The sequence below is a fragment of the Bombina bombina genome, chromosome 5 (genome assembly GCF_027579735.1).
Source record: "Bombina bombina isolate aBomBom1 chromosome 5, aBomBom1.pri, whole genome shotgun sequence".
Taxonomy (NCBI): domain Eukaryota; kingdom Metazoa; phylum Chordata; class Amphibia; order Anura; family Bombinatoridae; genus Bombina; species Bombina bombina.
Window position 1 is genome coordinate 473,441,630 of NC_069503.1, and position 15,941 is coordinate 473,457,570.

A 15,941-nucleotide genomic window follows, 5' to 3' on the forward strand; every position below is an offset into this window, starting at 1 on the left:
AGGAATATCTTATATAGAAAATGTGTGATTTTACGAGTGTTAATAGCGTAGCAATATAGATAGTTACAATTGTTTAACATTTCACCTGAACGGCTTTAATATATAGTTTTTCTGAAAAAGTCAATTGAAGGCGGAGCATACTGTTTAAATGTTATGGAGAGCAATCTCCAATCATGCACAGCCGGAAGAAGCCCGAATGGAACCCGGGTGAAACGCGCATAGCTGCTTGTTTGTTTGGTTGGAGTGGTGCAGCAGCTGAGCACCGTCCAACAGCTGATTCCCAAAGATAATCATACTCCGGTGAGAGTTAAGGCGTGCGGATGCACTGAAAGAGCCAAGAAAGCACGGAGGAAAAAACAAAGGTGATATCTCCAAACCCGGTTTCAATCGAAACAATTGGAAGCAACGAGCAGGTAGATATGGCACCATAATATGTCACCATTGAAACATCGAGGAAGCAGGTACTTGTTCATTATGTCTCTACACGCAACATAGAACTGTCACAGCGAGTTAAATGTGGTATGGAAGAGTTGCCATTTTTTTGCTGAAAGTGATACAGTTACAAATTTGCATTGGGAGAACGAAGATACAAGTTATACCTGCTGTGTGAGTGTTACACAATAATTGGTGCTTTCCTTGCATTAACGTTGGTTTCCAAACCTGGGATTACAAATGTGCCAATACTAAGGCAGTTTGGAATTATCCAATACCGGTTAATTAACGGACTAACTTACTAACTTCCACTAACAACCCGGGTTGTGGACTTTGAACCTTATAATTTGGGGGTCATGCTTATGATTTATTGTAATGCTGATATTGATATATAAATCTTAGAATTACGCATTTTCAAAGAGTATGTGAATTATTGACTCAATAATCTTTCCTTGTCTAATAGTATATAATAATTTTCAGACATAGTTGGGTGCTGGAGAAATAAGGGTCTATTTTTTCTTGTCTAAATGTATATATATATATATATATATATATATATATAAAATTATATATATATATATATATATATATATATATATATATATATATATATATATATATATATATATATATATATATATATATATATATATATATATATATATATGTATAGTGGATATAAAAAGTCTACACACCCCTGTTAAAATGGCAGGTTTCTGTGATGTAAAAAAAATTAGAAAAATATAAATCATTTCAAAACTTTTTCCGCCTTTAATGTGACCTATAAACTATGCAACTCAATTGAAAAACAAACTGAAATCTTTTAGGTGAAGGGAAGTAAAAATAAAATAAAAAAATAATATGGCTGTTAAACTAATACTTTGTTGAAGCAACTTTTGATTTTATTACAGTCTTTTGGGGTATGAGTCTATCAGCATGGCACATCTTGACTTGGCAAGATTTGCCCACTCAGGCCACTCTTCTTTGGAAAAACACTCAAAATCTGTCAGATTGCGAGGGTATCTCCTGTGCACAGCCCTCTTCAGATCACCCCACAGATTTTCGATTGGATTCAGGTTTGGGCTCTAGCTGGGCCATTCAAAAACTTTAATCTTCTTCTGGTGAAGCCATTCCTTTGTTGATTTGGATGTATGCTTTGGGTCGTTGTCATGCTGAAAGATGAAGTTCCTCTTCATGTTCAGCTTTCTAGCAGAAGCCTGAAGGTTTTGTGCCAATATTGTCTGGTATTTGTAACTGTTCATAATTCCCTCTACCTTTAATAAGGCCCCAGTTCCAGCTGAAGAAAAACAGCCCCAAAACATGATGCTGCCATCACCATATTTCACTGTGGGTATGGTGTTCTTTTGGTGATATTCATTGTTGTTTTTGCGCCAAACATATCTTTTGCAATTATTGCCAAAAAGTTCAACCTTGGTTTCATCAGACCAGAACACCTTTTCGCACATGCTTTTGGAACACTTCAGATGTGTTTTTGCTAAATTTAGCTGGGCTTGGATGTTTTTCTTCGTAAGAAAAGGCTTCCGTCTTGCCGTCTACCCCAAAGTCCAAACATATGAAGAATACGGGAGATTGTTGTCACATGTACCACACAGCCAGTACTTGCCAGATATTCCTGCAGCTCCTTTAATGTTCCTATAGGCCTCTTGGTAGCCTCCCAGACCAGTTTTCTTCTCGTCTTTTCATCAATTTTGGAGGGACATCCAGTTCTTAGTAATGTCATTGTTGTGTCATATGTTCTCCACTTGATGATTACTGTCTTTATTGTGTTCCATGGTATATCTAATGCCTTGGAAATTCTTTTGTACCCTTCTCCTGACTGATACCTTTTAACAATGAGATCCCTCTGATGCTTTGGAAACTCTCTGTGGACCATGGCTTTTGTGTAGGACGAGACTAAGAAAATGTCAGGAAAGACCTACTAGAACAGCTGAACTTTATTCGGGGTTAATCAGAGGCACTTTAAATTATGACAGGTGTGTACTGACTCCTATTTAACATGGTTTTGAATGTGATTGCTTAATTCTGAACACAGCTACATCCCCAGTTATAACCACATTATTTTAGGGGTTTTTTGTTTACTTCCCTCCACCTTAAAGATTTCAGTTTGTTTTTCAATTAAGTTGTGTAGTTTATAGGTCACATTAAAGGTGGAAAAAGTTCTGAAATGATTTATCTTTGTCTAATTTTTTTACATCACAGAAACCTCACATTGTAACAGGGGTGTGTAGACTTTTTATATCCACTTGTATATATATATATATATATATATATATATATATATATATATATATATATATATATATATATATATATATATATACAATTTGAAGATATTTTGTTGCAAAAAGATGCAGTTAAAAAAATGCTAATTTGGAATTTATAAATTGCACTATCCTTTGTGGAAGATGTATAATCTTTTCAAGTTTGAAAGCAAAGAGAGGTCCTAGCTTAGTCAGATTATGGTTAAATTGAGAACCCAAATAATAATCAAACATGATTTATTAATTAATACAGAATTATAAAAAATGTTGTTGTTATTTTAATGGATAGCCTTTATTAAAACTGCTCCTTTGAACATACAGAAGTAGTATATTTTTCATTCCGATATTCTTAGTATACTCAGAATGTTATTTTAAGAGGGGAATTCAGTACACTATATAGGCGAGGGAGAAGAGAGCAATATTTGCCGGAGGAGACTTTTTTTTCTTCTGCTTTCTTTCCCTTTTTTATTTAAAAAGAGAAAGAAAAAAAAGATAAAGATTTAATAATATCTTTATGGTAATAAGCAATACAAAATCAGTTCTTACTAAACTTATTGAATATTATGATATTAATTTGATATTTTGGTTTTTATGAGTTAAGGTATATGTCTGAATCTATATTAAGGCTATATTAAAGGGACACTGAACCCAGAAATGTTGTTTTGTAATTCAGAAAGAGCATGCAATTTTAAGCAACTTTCTAATTTACTCCTATTATCAATTTTTCTTTGTTCTCCTGCTATCTTTATTTGAAAAATAAGGCATCTATGCTTTTTTGGGTTCAGTACTCTGGACAGCAATTTTTTATTGGTGGATGAATTTATCCACCAATCAGCGAGGACAACCCAGGTTGTTCACCAAAAATGGGCCGGCATATAAACTTACATTCTTGCATTTTAAATAAAGATACCAATAAATGAAGAAAATTTGATAATAGGAATAAACTAGAAAGTTGCTTAAAATTTCATGCTCAATCTGAATCATGAAAGATAATTTTTGGGTACAGTGTCCCTTTAAGTTTGGAAATTGTTATTTTTGTATTATTTATAATTCTTGTTATTTGTGTGTATCTGACTGTTTAATTTCCTATTTGTATGCAGATGCATGTAATTTAAATGTATCAATAAAAAGAATATTACAAAAAAAAAGAATTAGTAACACATCTAGCTTAATGCAGCAGTGACTTAAACAGTTGAATTATTTTTTGAAAACCTAAATGTGAAAATCTAGCAAAAAACAATAGCAGAGCAGTGGAAATATGCCACTAAGAATTTCATATTTATACATTTAATTAAGACATATAGGCCTAGATTTGGAGTTCGGCGGTAAAAGGGCTGCTAACGCTCCGCGGGCTTTTTTCTGGCCGCACCATAAATTTAACTCTGGTATCGAGAGTTTAATCAAATGCTGCGTTAGGCTCCAAAAAAGGAGCGTAGAGCATTTTTACCGCAAATGCAACTCTCGATACCAGAGTTGCTTACGGACGCGGCCGGCCTCAAAAACGTGCTCGTGCACGATTCTCCCATAGGAAACAATGGGGCTGTTTGAGCTGAAAAAAAACCTAACACCTGCAAAAAAGCAGCGTTCAGCTCCTAACGCAGCCCCATTGTTTCCTATGGGGAAACACTTCCTACGTCTGCACCTAACACTCTAACATGTACCCCGAGTCTAAACACCCCTACCCTTACACTTATTAACCCCTAATCTGCCGCCCCCGCTATCGCTGACCCCTGCATATTTTTTTAAACCCCTAATCTGCCGCCCCCGCTATCGCTGACCCCTGCATATTTTTTTAAACCCCTAATCTGCCGCTCCGTAAACCGCCGCAACCTACGTTATCCCTATGTACCCCTAATCTGCTGCCCTAACATCGCCGACCCCTATATTATATTTATTAACCCCTAATCTGCCCCCCTCAACGTCGCCGACACCTGCCTACACTTATTAACCCCTAATCTGCCGAGCGGACCTGAGCGCTACTATAATAAAGTTATTAACCCCTAATCCGCCTCACTAACCCTATCATAAATAGTATTAACCCCTAATCTGCCCTCCCTAACATCGCCGACACCTAACTTCAATTATTAACCCCTAATCTGACGACCGGAGCTCACCGCTATTCTAATAAATGTATTAACCCCTAAAGCTAAGTCTAACCCTAACACTAACACCCCCCTAAGTTAAATATAATTTTTATCTAACGAAATAAATTAACTCTTATTAAATAAATGATTCCTATTTAAAGCTAAATACTTACCTGTAAAATACATCCTAATATAGCTACAATATAAATTATAATTATATTATAGCTATTTTAGGATTAATATTTATTTTACAGGTAACTTTGTAATTATTTTAACCAGGTACAATAGCTATTAAATAGTTAAGAACTATTTAATAGTTACCTAGTTAAAATAATAACAAAATTACCTGTAAAATAAGTCCTAACCTAAGATATAATTAAACCTAACACTACCCTATCAATAAAATAATTAAATAAACTACCTACAATTACCTACAATTAACCTAACACTACACTATCAATAAATTAATTAAATACAATTCCTACAAATAAATACAATTAAATAAACTAGCTAAAGTACAAAAAATAAAAAAGATCTAAGTTACAGAAAATAAAAAAATATTTACAAATATAATAAAAATATTACAACAATTTTAAACTAATTACACCTACTCTAAGCCCCCTAATAAAATAACAAAGCCCCCCAAAATAAAAAATTCCCTACCCTATTCTAAATTAAAAAAGTTACAAGCTCTTTTACCTTACCAGCCCTGAACAGGGCCCTTTGCGGGGCATGCCCCAAGAATTTCAGCTCTTTTGCCTGTAAAAGAATAAATACAATACCCCCCCCCCAACATTACAACCCACCACCCACATACCCCTAATCTAACCCAAACCCCCCTTAAATAAACCTAACACTAAGCCCCTGAAGATCTTCCTACCTTGTCTTCACCATACCAGGTTCACCGATCCGTCCTGAAGAGCTCCTCCGATGTCCTGATCCAAGCCCAAGCGGGGGCTGAAGAGGTCCATGATCCGGTCAAAGTCTTCATCCAAGCGGGGCAGAAGAGGATCTTCCATCCGATTGAAGTCATCATCCAGGCGGCATCTTCTATGGTCTTCCATCCGGAGCGAAGCGGCAGGATCCTGAAGACCTCCAGCGCGGAACATCCATCCGGACCGACGACTGAACGACGAATGACTGTTCCTTTAAGGGACGTCATCCAAGATGGCGTCCCTCGAATTCCGATTGGCTGATAGGATTCTATCAGCCAATCGGAATTAAGGTATGAATTTTCTGATTGGCTGATGGAATCAGCCAATCAGAATCAAGTTCAATCCGATTGGCTGATCCAATCAGCCAATCAGATTGAGCTCGCATTCTATTGGCTGTTCCGATCAGCCAATAGAATGCGAGCTCAATCTGATTGGCTGATTGGATCAGCCAATCGGATTGAACTTGATTCTGATTGGCTGATTCCATCAGCCAATCAGAAAATTCATACCTTAATTCCGATTGGCTGATAGAATCCTATCAGCCAATCGGAATTCGAGGGATGCCATCTTGGATGACGTCCCTTAAAGGAACAGTCATTCGTCGTTCAGTCGTCGGTCCGGATGGATGTTCCGCGCTGGAGGTCTTCAGGATCCTGCCGCTTCGCTCCGGATGGAAGACCATAGAAGATGCCGCCTGGATGATGACTTCAATCGGATGGAAGATCCTCTTCTGCCCCGCTTGGATGAAGACTTTGACCGGATCATGGACCTCTTCAGCCCCCGCTTGGGCTTGGATCAGGACATCGGAGGAGCTCTTCAGGACGGATCGGTGAACCTGGTATGGTGAAGACAAGGTAGGAAGATCTTCAGGGGCTTAGTGTTAGGTTTATTTAAGGGGGGTTTGGGTTAGATTAGGGGTATGTGGGTGGTGGGTTGTAATGTTGGGGGGGGGGTATTGTATTTATTCTTTTACAGGCAAAAGAGCTGAAATTCTTGGGGCATGCCCCGCAAAGGGCCCTGTTCAGGGCTGGTAAGGTAAAAGAGCTTGTAACTTTTTTAATTTAGAATAGGGTAGGGAATTTTTTATTTTGGGGGGCTTTGTTATTTTATTAGGGGGCTTAGAGTAGGTGTAATTAGTTTAAAATTGTTGTAATATTTTTATTATGTTTGTAAATATTTTTTTATTTTCTGTAACTTAGATCTTTTTTATTTTTTGTACTTTAGCTAGTTTATTTAATTGTATTTATTTGTAGGAATTGTATTTAATTAATTTATTGATAGTGTAGTGTTAGGTTAATTGTAGGTAATTGTAGGTAGTTTATTTAATTATTTTATTGATAGGGTAGTGTTAGGTTTAATTATATCTTAGGTTAGGACTTATTTTACAGATAATTTTGTTATTATTTTAACTAGGTAACTATTAAATAGTTCTTAACTATTTAATAGCTATTGTACCTGGTTAAAATAATTACAAAGTTACCTGTAAAATAAATATTAATCCTAAAATAGCTATAATATAATTATAATTTATATTGTAGCTATATTAGGATGTATTTTACAGGTAAGTATTTAGCTTTAAATAGGAATCATTTATTTAATAAGAGTTAATTTATTTCGTTAGATAAAAATTATATTTAACTTAGGGGGGTGTTAGTGTTAGGGTTAGACTTAGCTTTAGGGGTTAATACATTTATTAGAATAGCGGTGAGCTCCGGTCGGCAGATTAGGGGTTAATAATTGAAGTTAGGTGTCGGCGATGTTAGGGAGGGCAGATTAGGGGTTAATACTATTTATGATAGGGTTAGTGAGGCGGGTTAGGGGTTCATAACTTTATTATAGTAGCGCTCAGGTCCGCTCGGCAGATTAGGGGTTAATAAGTGTAGGCAGGTGTCGGCGACGTTGAGGGGGGCAGATTAGGGGTTAATAAATATAATATAGGGGTCGGCGATGTTAGGGGTAGCAGATTAGGGGTACATAGGGATAACGTAGGTGGCGGCGATTTGCGGTCGGAAGATTAGGGGTTAATTATTTTAAGTAGCTTGCGGCGACGTTGTGGGGGGCAAGTTAGGGGTTAAGAAATATAATATAGGGGTCGGCGGGGTTAGGGGCAGCAGATTAGGGGTACATAAGTATAACGTAGGTGGCGGTCGGCAGATTAGGGGTTAAAAATTTAAATAGAGTGGCGGCGATGTGGGGGGACCTCGGTTTAGGGGTACATAGGTAGTTTATGGGTGTTAGTGTACTTTAGGGTACAGTAGTTAAGAGCTTTATAAACCGGCGTTAGCCAGAAAGCTCTTAACTCCTGCTATTTTCAGGCGGCTGGAATTTTGTCGTTAGAGCTCTAACGCTCACTTCAGAAACGACTCTAAATACCAGCGTTAGAAAGATCCCATTGAAAAGATAGGCTACGCAAATGGCGTAGGGGGATCTGCGGTATGGAAAAGTTGCGGCTGAAAAGTGAGCGTTAGACCCTTTAATCACTGACTCCAAATACCAGCGGGCGGCCAAAACCAGCGTTAGGAGCCTCTAACGCTGGTTTTGACGGCTACCGCCGAACTCCAAATCTAGGCCATAGACATAGGTAGATTACAAGTTGTGTGTTTTAATGCTGAAATAATGGCCATTTCAAAACAGCAACGCAGCCATTACAAGTCTTGTCGGTATAGCTGTACCGCAAGCCTTGTAGCCTATAACGCAACGTCAGTCCCGCACTAGAAAAAATGGCTAAAAAGCTTGCGTTACAGCCTATACCAACACGATCCGTTCCGCAATCTGAGAACAGTAGTTATGAGTTTTACGCAACAAACTTAGATAAAACTCATAACTAAACTGTTACAAAGTACACTAACACCCATAAACTACCTATTAACCCCTAAACCGCGGCCCTCCTGCATTGCAAATACTATATTAAAGTTATTAACCCCTAATATGCTGCTCCCAACATCGCCACCACTAATAGCATTTATTAACCTTTACTCCGCCGCTCCCCGACATCGTTGCCACTATACTAAAGTTATTAACCCCTATTCCCCCACACCCCAACATCGCCCACACTATAATAAAGATATTAACCCGTATTCCGCTGCTCCCCAACATCGCCGCCACTAAATAAAGTTATTAACCCCTAAACCTCTGGCCTCCCACATCACTACCACCAAACAAACCTATTAACCCCTAAACCACCAGCCCCCCACATCGCAACAACCTAATTTAAACTATTAACCCCTAATTCTAACCCTAACCATAACCCTGAACCTAACCCTAACACCCCATAACTTTACCATAATTAAATGAATGCAATGGTACCCCAAGTATAAAAGGGGTACCTTGCATTTCAATCCTCAGTGTGCGGCGGACGATCGCATGAAGAGGACCTCCACGTCGGATCGTTGGACTTCCGACTTGGACCTCCGTCTCCATGCATCGACCGCTCTGCCTCTGCAGGGATGAAGAAGATGCCGGTCCCGCGATGGATAAAGATGGAGCCGCCGGGATGAAGATCGTTCAAGCGGGACTTCAGCAACTGTGAGTACCTAAGAGGGGTTAGTGTTTTTTAGGGGTTTTTTTAAGGTTTTTTTGGGTGTTTTTTCAGGAAAAAGAGCTGAATGCCCTTTTAAGGGCAAAGCCCATACAAATGCCCTTTTCAGGGCAATGGGTAGATTAGGTTTTTAAGATAGTTTTTTTTTTATTTTGTGGGTTTGGGGGGATGGAGGTTTGTCATGTTAGTGCATCTTTTTATTTTTGTTTAGAAAAAAAACTGATTTCTTTAAGGGCTTTTGGTAGTTTATTATAGATTAGGTTTCTTTTATTTTTGGGGTGTTTTTTTTTAAATGGGTATTAGAATAGGAATCAGTTTTATTATTTTGGATAATTTGTTTGTTATTTTGTGTAATGTTTTTTTTTTTTCGTTTTGGGGTGGGTGTTTTTTTAGATTAGGGGTTGGGCCTTTCTTAAAAGAGCTGAATGCCCTTTTAAGGGCAGGAAAAAGAGCTGGATGCCCATACAAATGCCCTTTTCAGGGTAATGGGTAGATTAGGTTTTACTTTATTTTTATTTTGTGGGTTTGGGGCTGGGGGTTTGCATACTGTTAGGGGGGGGTTTGTTTTTCTTTTGTAGGAAAAGAGCTGATTTCTTTAGGGCAATGCCCTACAAAAGGCCGCTTTAAGGGCATACAAAAGGACCTTTTAAGGGCCCTTGGTAGTTTATTATAGATTAGGGTTTTTATTTTGGGGTGTTTTTTTTTTAAAACGATATTAGAAAAGGAATAATTGTTATTGTTTTGGATCATTTCGTTTGTTATTTTTTGCAATGGTAGGTTTTTTATATTTTGTAATTTTAGTGTTTTTTTTTGTAATGGTAGGTTTTTATTTGTTAAAGTTTGGTTTTAGTGTAAGGCAGCTTAGGTTTTATTTCACAGGTAAGTTTGTATTTATTTTAAAATAAATACAAACTTACCTGTGAAATAAAAATAAAACCTAAGATAGCTACAATATAACTATTAGTTGTATTGTAGCTAGCTTAGGTTTTATTTCACAGGTAAGTATGTATTTAGTTTTAAATAGGTATTATTTAGTTAATAATTGTAACTTTAATTTAGCTCTTTTTTAATTATGTTAAAGTTAGGGGGTGTTAGGTATAAGGATTAATAGTTTAATTTAGGTTGTTGCGATGTGGGGGGCTGGTGGTTTAGCGGTTAATATGTTTATTAGTGGTAGTGATGTGGGAGGCCAGAGGTTTAGGGGTTAATAACTTTATTTAGTGGCGGCTATGTCGGGGAGCGGTGGAATAGGGGTTAATATCTTTATTATAGTGTGGGCGATGTTGGGGTGCAGAGGAATTGGGGTTAATAACTTTAGTATAGTGGCGACGATATCGGGAGAGCGGCAGATCAGGGGTTAATAGATTTATTTCGGTGGCGGCGATATCAGGAGTGGCAGATTAGAGGTTAATAACTTTGTGTAGGTGTCAGCGATATCGGTGGGGGCAGATTAGAGGTGTTTAGATGTGGGGTTTATGTTAGGGTGTTTCCCCATAGATATCAATGGGGCTACGTTACGGAGCTTTTCATTTCGCAATCGCAGGTGTTAGATTTTTTCTAACACGCTCTCCTCATTGATGTCTATGGGGAAAGGGTGCACGAGCACGTCAAAGCAGCGCTTGTATTTTGTGCGGTATGGAGCTCAACGCAACCATATCGCACACACAAGCCGGCTTTTCTAAAACTTGTAATGGCAGCGATATGGAAGGTGAAATAACTCAACTTTTGCTGCGTTTGTTAAATACCCTCTATAGCGCAAAACTTGTAATCTAGGTGATAGACAGACAGATGTACAAGTACTGTCATGATAAAAATAGTAAATTTAATCCATGTAAGTAGGTTCATTTAAACATGAATTTTTAGTTAATTATTCAGGCATATTGAAAACTTAATTCATATTTTAGATTCCTACTCAATGTTATTTTATATTGATTTTTCAGAAATGCAAAAAAGAAACAAATTTATTCAACAAATATTATTTTGGAAAAGGAAATTGCATGTGATGTTTGAGAAACGGTAATAGTTAACTATACTTCAATAGGGTTAAATTTACCTGATGTATCAGAATGTGCATTATTTGACATTGTGCCCACAGCTGACCTTCTGCCCCTGGCATATCTGCCTCCAGAAGAACCTTCTTCTAGTGGGCCTAGAAGCGGGTTGGACATGTCCAGCATAGTCAGATCAAATGCTGAGGCAGTAGGAGAAATGTTATCATTTTCACCTTCTTGTGAGACTGTTCTACCAAAGTTTGTTTCTTGGAAAGTGCTTTCAGTTGATTCTCCATTGAATGAAACTGATTCTAGTGTCTTTGTGTCATTGCTAATGCCTTCAAATGCTGATGGTTCAGGAGTGGTTTCAAGATGGCTTGATGTTGCATGACTTGCTAAACTGGGTGTGACTTGCATCATTGAGGCTTCAGCAGATGTTTCCATAGAGATTAGACCATGGAGTCCAGAATGACGCATGCCTTCTATTGCATGGCAAAAGGGAACTGCAATGGAGATAGTAAACTTTACTCTTACAAAAATCACATTCTAGGTCTGTTATATTATTATTATAAAGTGGTTTACATTAATTCAGACATAGTAGACTTTTATGAATGCTTAAAGCAGGGGTGTCCAAACTTTGCTCTCCAGAGGTTTTGGAACTACATTTCCGATGATGCTCAGCCAGCATTTTATCTAGCTGAGCATCATGGAAAATGTAGTTCCAAAACCTCTGGAGAGCAAAGTTTGGACATCCCTGGCTTAAAGGGACACAATTTTTTTTTTTTTTATTAAATCATACAATATAGATTGAAAATACAAAATATATTCTCCAAAGAATATATAATATATTCTCCAAAATATTCTCCAAAGACAGGTTACAGTAGACATGGCAGTTCACCAACAAAATACAATAAGCTTGTGAATATCATCACCATTACATGAACTATTAGTTTAACACATAATTAAAATTATAACAGTGATAGGGAGACTAAATTTAAAGATTTTTTATTCAGATATAGAATGACATTTTAAAAAAACTTTCCAATATACTTCCATTAACAAAACGTGCACATATTTTTTTTATGCACACTTCAGGTCCTACTGAGTATGTACAAAAGTGCACAGTATATACATATAGGCATTCTGTGATTGGCTGATGGCTGCCACATGATACAGGAGGAGGGAAAATTGGATTAACTTTGAAACTTCCCAGAAAATATTATCCTGCTTATTTCATTTCAAAGTAAGTGCTATTGTCTTGCTTTTTTTTCTGTAATTGTCCGTTATTCAATTCTACTGTATTTAGTCCTTTAAACAGAACCAAAAATATATATAAATAGGATAGACATGATTTTAGAAAAAATACATTGTTATAATATGTTTAATTATGGCCCTAACATAATAGCCGCCATAAAAGTGTTATATCTATTTAAAACTTTACTTTTCGGCAATATTTTAATACTAACATTGAAATCTTTTCAATACCCCTGGTGCCCATTTGTGGGCTGAGCTAAGAAGGTAATTGGACTGTAACATAGTGAAACACATTTAGTTTTGCTTATGGCAGTGAATGTTGGCGATTTGCAGCATATAAACATATATATATCTATATATAGCTCACTTCTATACATGACCTCTTTATCTCCCGCTCCCTCAACCTTCTGGCCCTAACAGAAACCTGGCTCTTTCCCCTAGACACAGCATCCACTGCTGCTCTGTCACATGGGGGTCTAGGAGCCACACTCCTAGGTCTGGTAATAGACAAGGAGGTGATGAAGGTATTTTACTTTCCTCTCGTTGCACCTTTCAACAAATACAACCCATCTCTTCCCTAGCATTTTCCTCATTTGAAACCCACATGATTTGCTTATTCTCCCCTCTCTCTGTACGTGTTGCAGTCATATACCGAGCCCCTGGCTCCTCAACTCAATTTCTAGACCACTTGGCTGCCTGGCTACCTTATTTCCTTTCCTCAGACACCCCTGCCCTCATTCTTGGCGACTTCAACATCCCTCTTGACAATCCCACTGCCTCCTCTGCAAAACAACTTCTGCAACTCACTTCCTCTTTCAGTTTGTCACAATGGACTGATTCTCCCAAACACAAAGACGGTCACTCCCTTGACCTGATCTTTAGCTATCAATGCACTATTTCAAACTTCACAAACTCCCTTTTTCCTCTTTCTGACCACCATCTCCTCACTTGCTACTTGCAAGTGAGGAGATGGTGGTTTAACATATCATCCCTCCCTACAACTCTCCCTCCTTCTACTCTTCACACCAAACTTCACAGAAGCATTATGTCATTAGATCAGCAACAGCTTGCTAATTCCCTGGAACCTTTCCTCTCATCCTTCTCCTCCTTTTCCTGCCCTGACCAATCTATCTGCCACTATAATTCCACCCTTACATCAGTCCTTGACAATCTGGCCCCTCTTACCATAGTTCGGAAATCACACTTCCTCAGCCCTGGCATACTCCTCTGACACGGTACCTAAGCAGATGTTCCCGTACTGTTGAGTGGAACTGGAGAAAATCTTGGAGTTCAGCTAATTTTCTTCATTACAAATTCATCTTGAACTCCTACTATTCTGCCCTTAATCTCTATAAGCAACATTACTTTTCTACTCTTATCTCTACTCTTTCTTCAAACATAAAATGTCTATTCTCCACTTTCAATACTCTTCTCCGCCCACCCCCACCTCCTAATACAACTTCTCTGTCAGCTCAAGACTTTGCCAGCAACTTCAATAACAACATTGACTCCATCAGAAACAAAATCAGCTCTCAACATACTTCCATTCTCTCACCCCCTCAAACACTCGCAATCAACCACAACTCACATAGACATAAACTTAGCTCTTTCTCCCCTGTTACTGAGGAAGAAGTTTCTGCACTTATACTGCGCTCTCACCTCCCTACCTGTCCCCTTGACCCTATCCCCTCACAGCTACTCCCCTCCCTCTCTATTACCCTTACCCCTATACTCACACACACTTTCAACCTTTCCCTCAGCACTGGTATATTTCCCTCATCTCTAAAACATGCACTGGTCACACCTATCCTCAAAAAACCTTCCCTTGATCCAACCTCCCCATCCAACTATCGCCCTATTTCCCTGCTCCCTCTTGCCTCAAAGCTTCACGAAAAGCTAGTATATGCACGACTATCCTATTTCCTTACATTAAACTCCCTCCTTGACTGACTGCAATCTGGATTTAAACCCCATCACTCCACAGAGACAGCAATTGTTAAGGGTTACCAATGACCTACTTACAGCAAAATCAAAGGCCAATTCTCTCTGCTTATCCTCCTTGATCTGTCTGCAGCCTTTGATACTGTTGACCACCCTCTTTTGCTCCAAACCCTCCAATCCTTTAGCAGTGGTTCTCTTCCTACATGTCAAACCGTACCTTTAGTGTAGCCTTCTCTGGGGCCTCCTCTGCCCCGTCACCACTTTCTGTCGGGGTACTGCAAGGCTCTGTCCTTGGTCCCCTTCTCTTCTCAATCTATACATCATCATTAGGTTCTCTATCAAATTCCTACGGTTTCCAATATCATTTGTATGCCGACGACACCCATATCTACTTCTCTGCACCAGACCTATCTCCTTCCTTGCTAACCCGTGTCACTAACTGTCTTTCTAACATCTCTTCCTGGATGTCCTCTTACTACCTTAAGCTAAATCTCTCCAAAACTGAGCTCCTTAATTTCCCATTTTCTTCCATAATCTCCACCCCCAAGCTCTCTATAACTGTTGAGAACTCCATCATTACCCCTACCCCGCATGCCCGATGTCTTGAGGTCACATTTGACTCAGATCTTTCTTTCACTCCTCACATTCAGTCCTTTGCTAAAGCCTGCCGCTTCCACCTTAAAAACATCTCTAAAATTAGACATTTCCTTACACAAGACACAACTAAGATTTTAATCCACTCTCTCATCCTTTCCCGCCTTGATTACTGCAACCCTGTCCTCTGGTCTCCCCAGTTGCCACCTAGCTCCTTTACAATCCATAATAAATGCCTCTGCCAGGCTCATCTTCCTAACATGTCGCTCTTCATCTGCTGCACCTCTCTGCCAATCGCTTCACTGGCTTCCTCTAGGATTAAACACAAATTTCTCACTCTGACATACAAAGCCCTCAACTGCACTGCTCCCCCCCCTATATCTCAGACCTTGTCTCCAGATACTCTCCCTCCCATCCCCTTCGCTCTGCGCATGACCTCCTATTCTCTTGTTACCTCCTCACACTCGCTTACATGCTGACCTCCTACTCTCTTGTTACCTCTTCACACACGCTTACAGGGATTCTCCAGACTGGCTCCCATCTTGTGGAACTCTCGGCCTCGCTCCACAAGACTCTTCCCTAGATTTGAAAGCTTCAAGCGCTCCCTAAAGACTCTACTGTTCAGGGATGCATACAACCTACACTAACCTTTCTTTATACTAGTTCCTCTCCTCAATTGCTATCCCCTGAACCCCCTTAGCATGTAAGCCTAAAGGCTGTGACACACTGCAAGCAGAGCGACGCACAGCGTGTAGATGCAGCTGTGCGCGCTCAGTGTGTCTTGCCTTTTCATCTCTGAGCACTCTGCTGCGTCAGGTCGCGTAGGTAAGCTCTCAGAGATGAAATATTTGAACTTCAGAAGCGATGCGACGCGGAGCAAAGCAGCTGCT

At 38.8% G+C, this 15,941-nt stretch overlaps 1 protein-coding gene across 1 annotated transcript in view; it reads right to left on the reverse strand.

Annotated features, from left to right (window-relative positions):
• Positions 1 to 15,941, reverse strand: part of LOC128661512 (polycystic kidney disease protein 1-like 1) — a 199,675-nt gene that overhangs the window by 137,898 nt on the left and 45,836 nt on the right. The window contains 1 exon segment of the mRNA XM_053715762.1: positions 11,325 to 11,765. Within this exon segment, the coding sequence (XP_053571737.1) occupies positions 11,325 to 11,765 (441 nt within the window).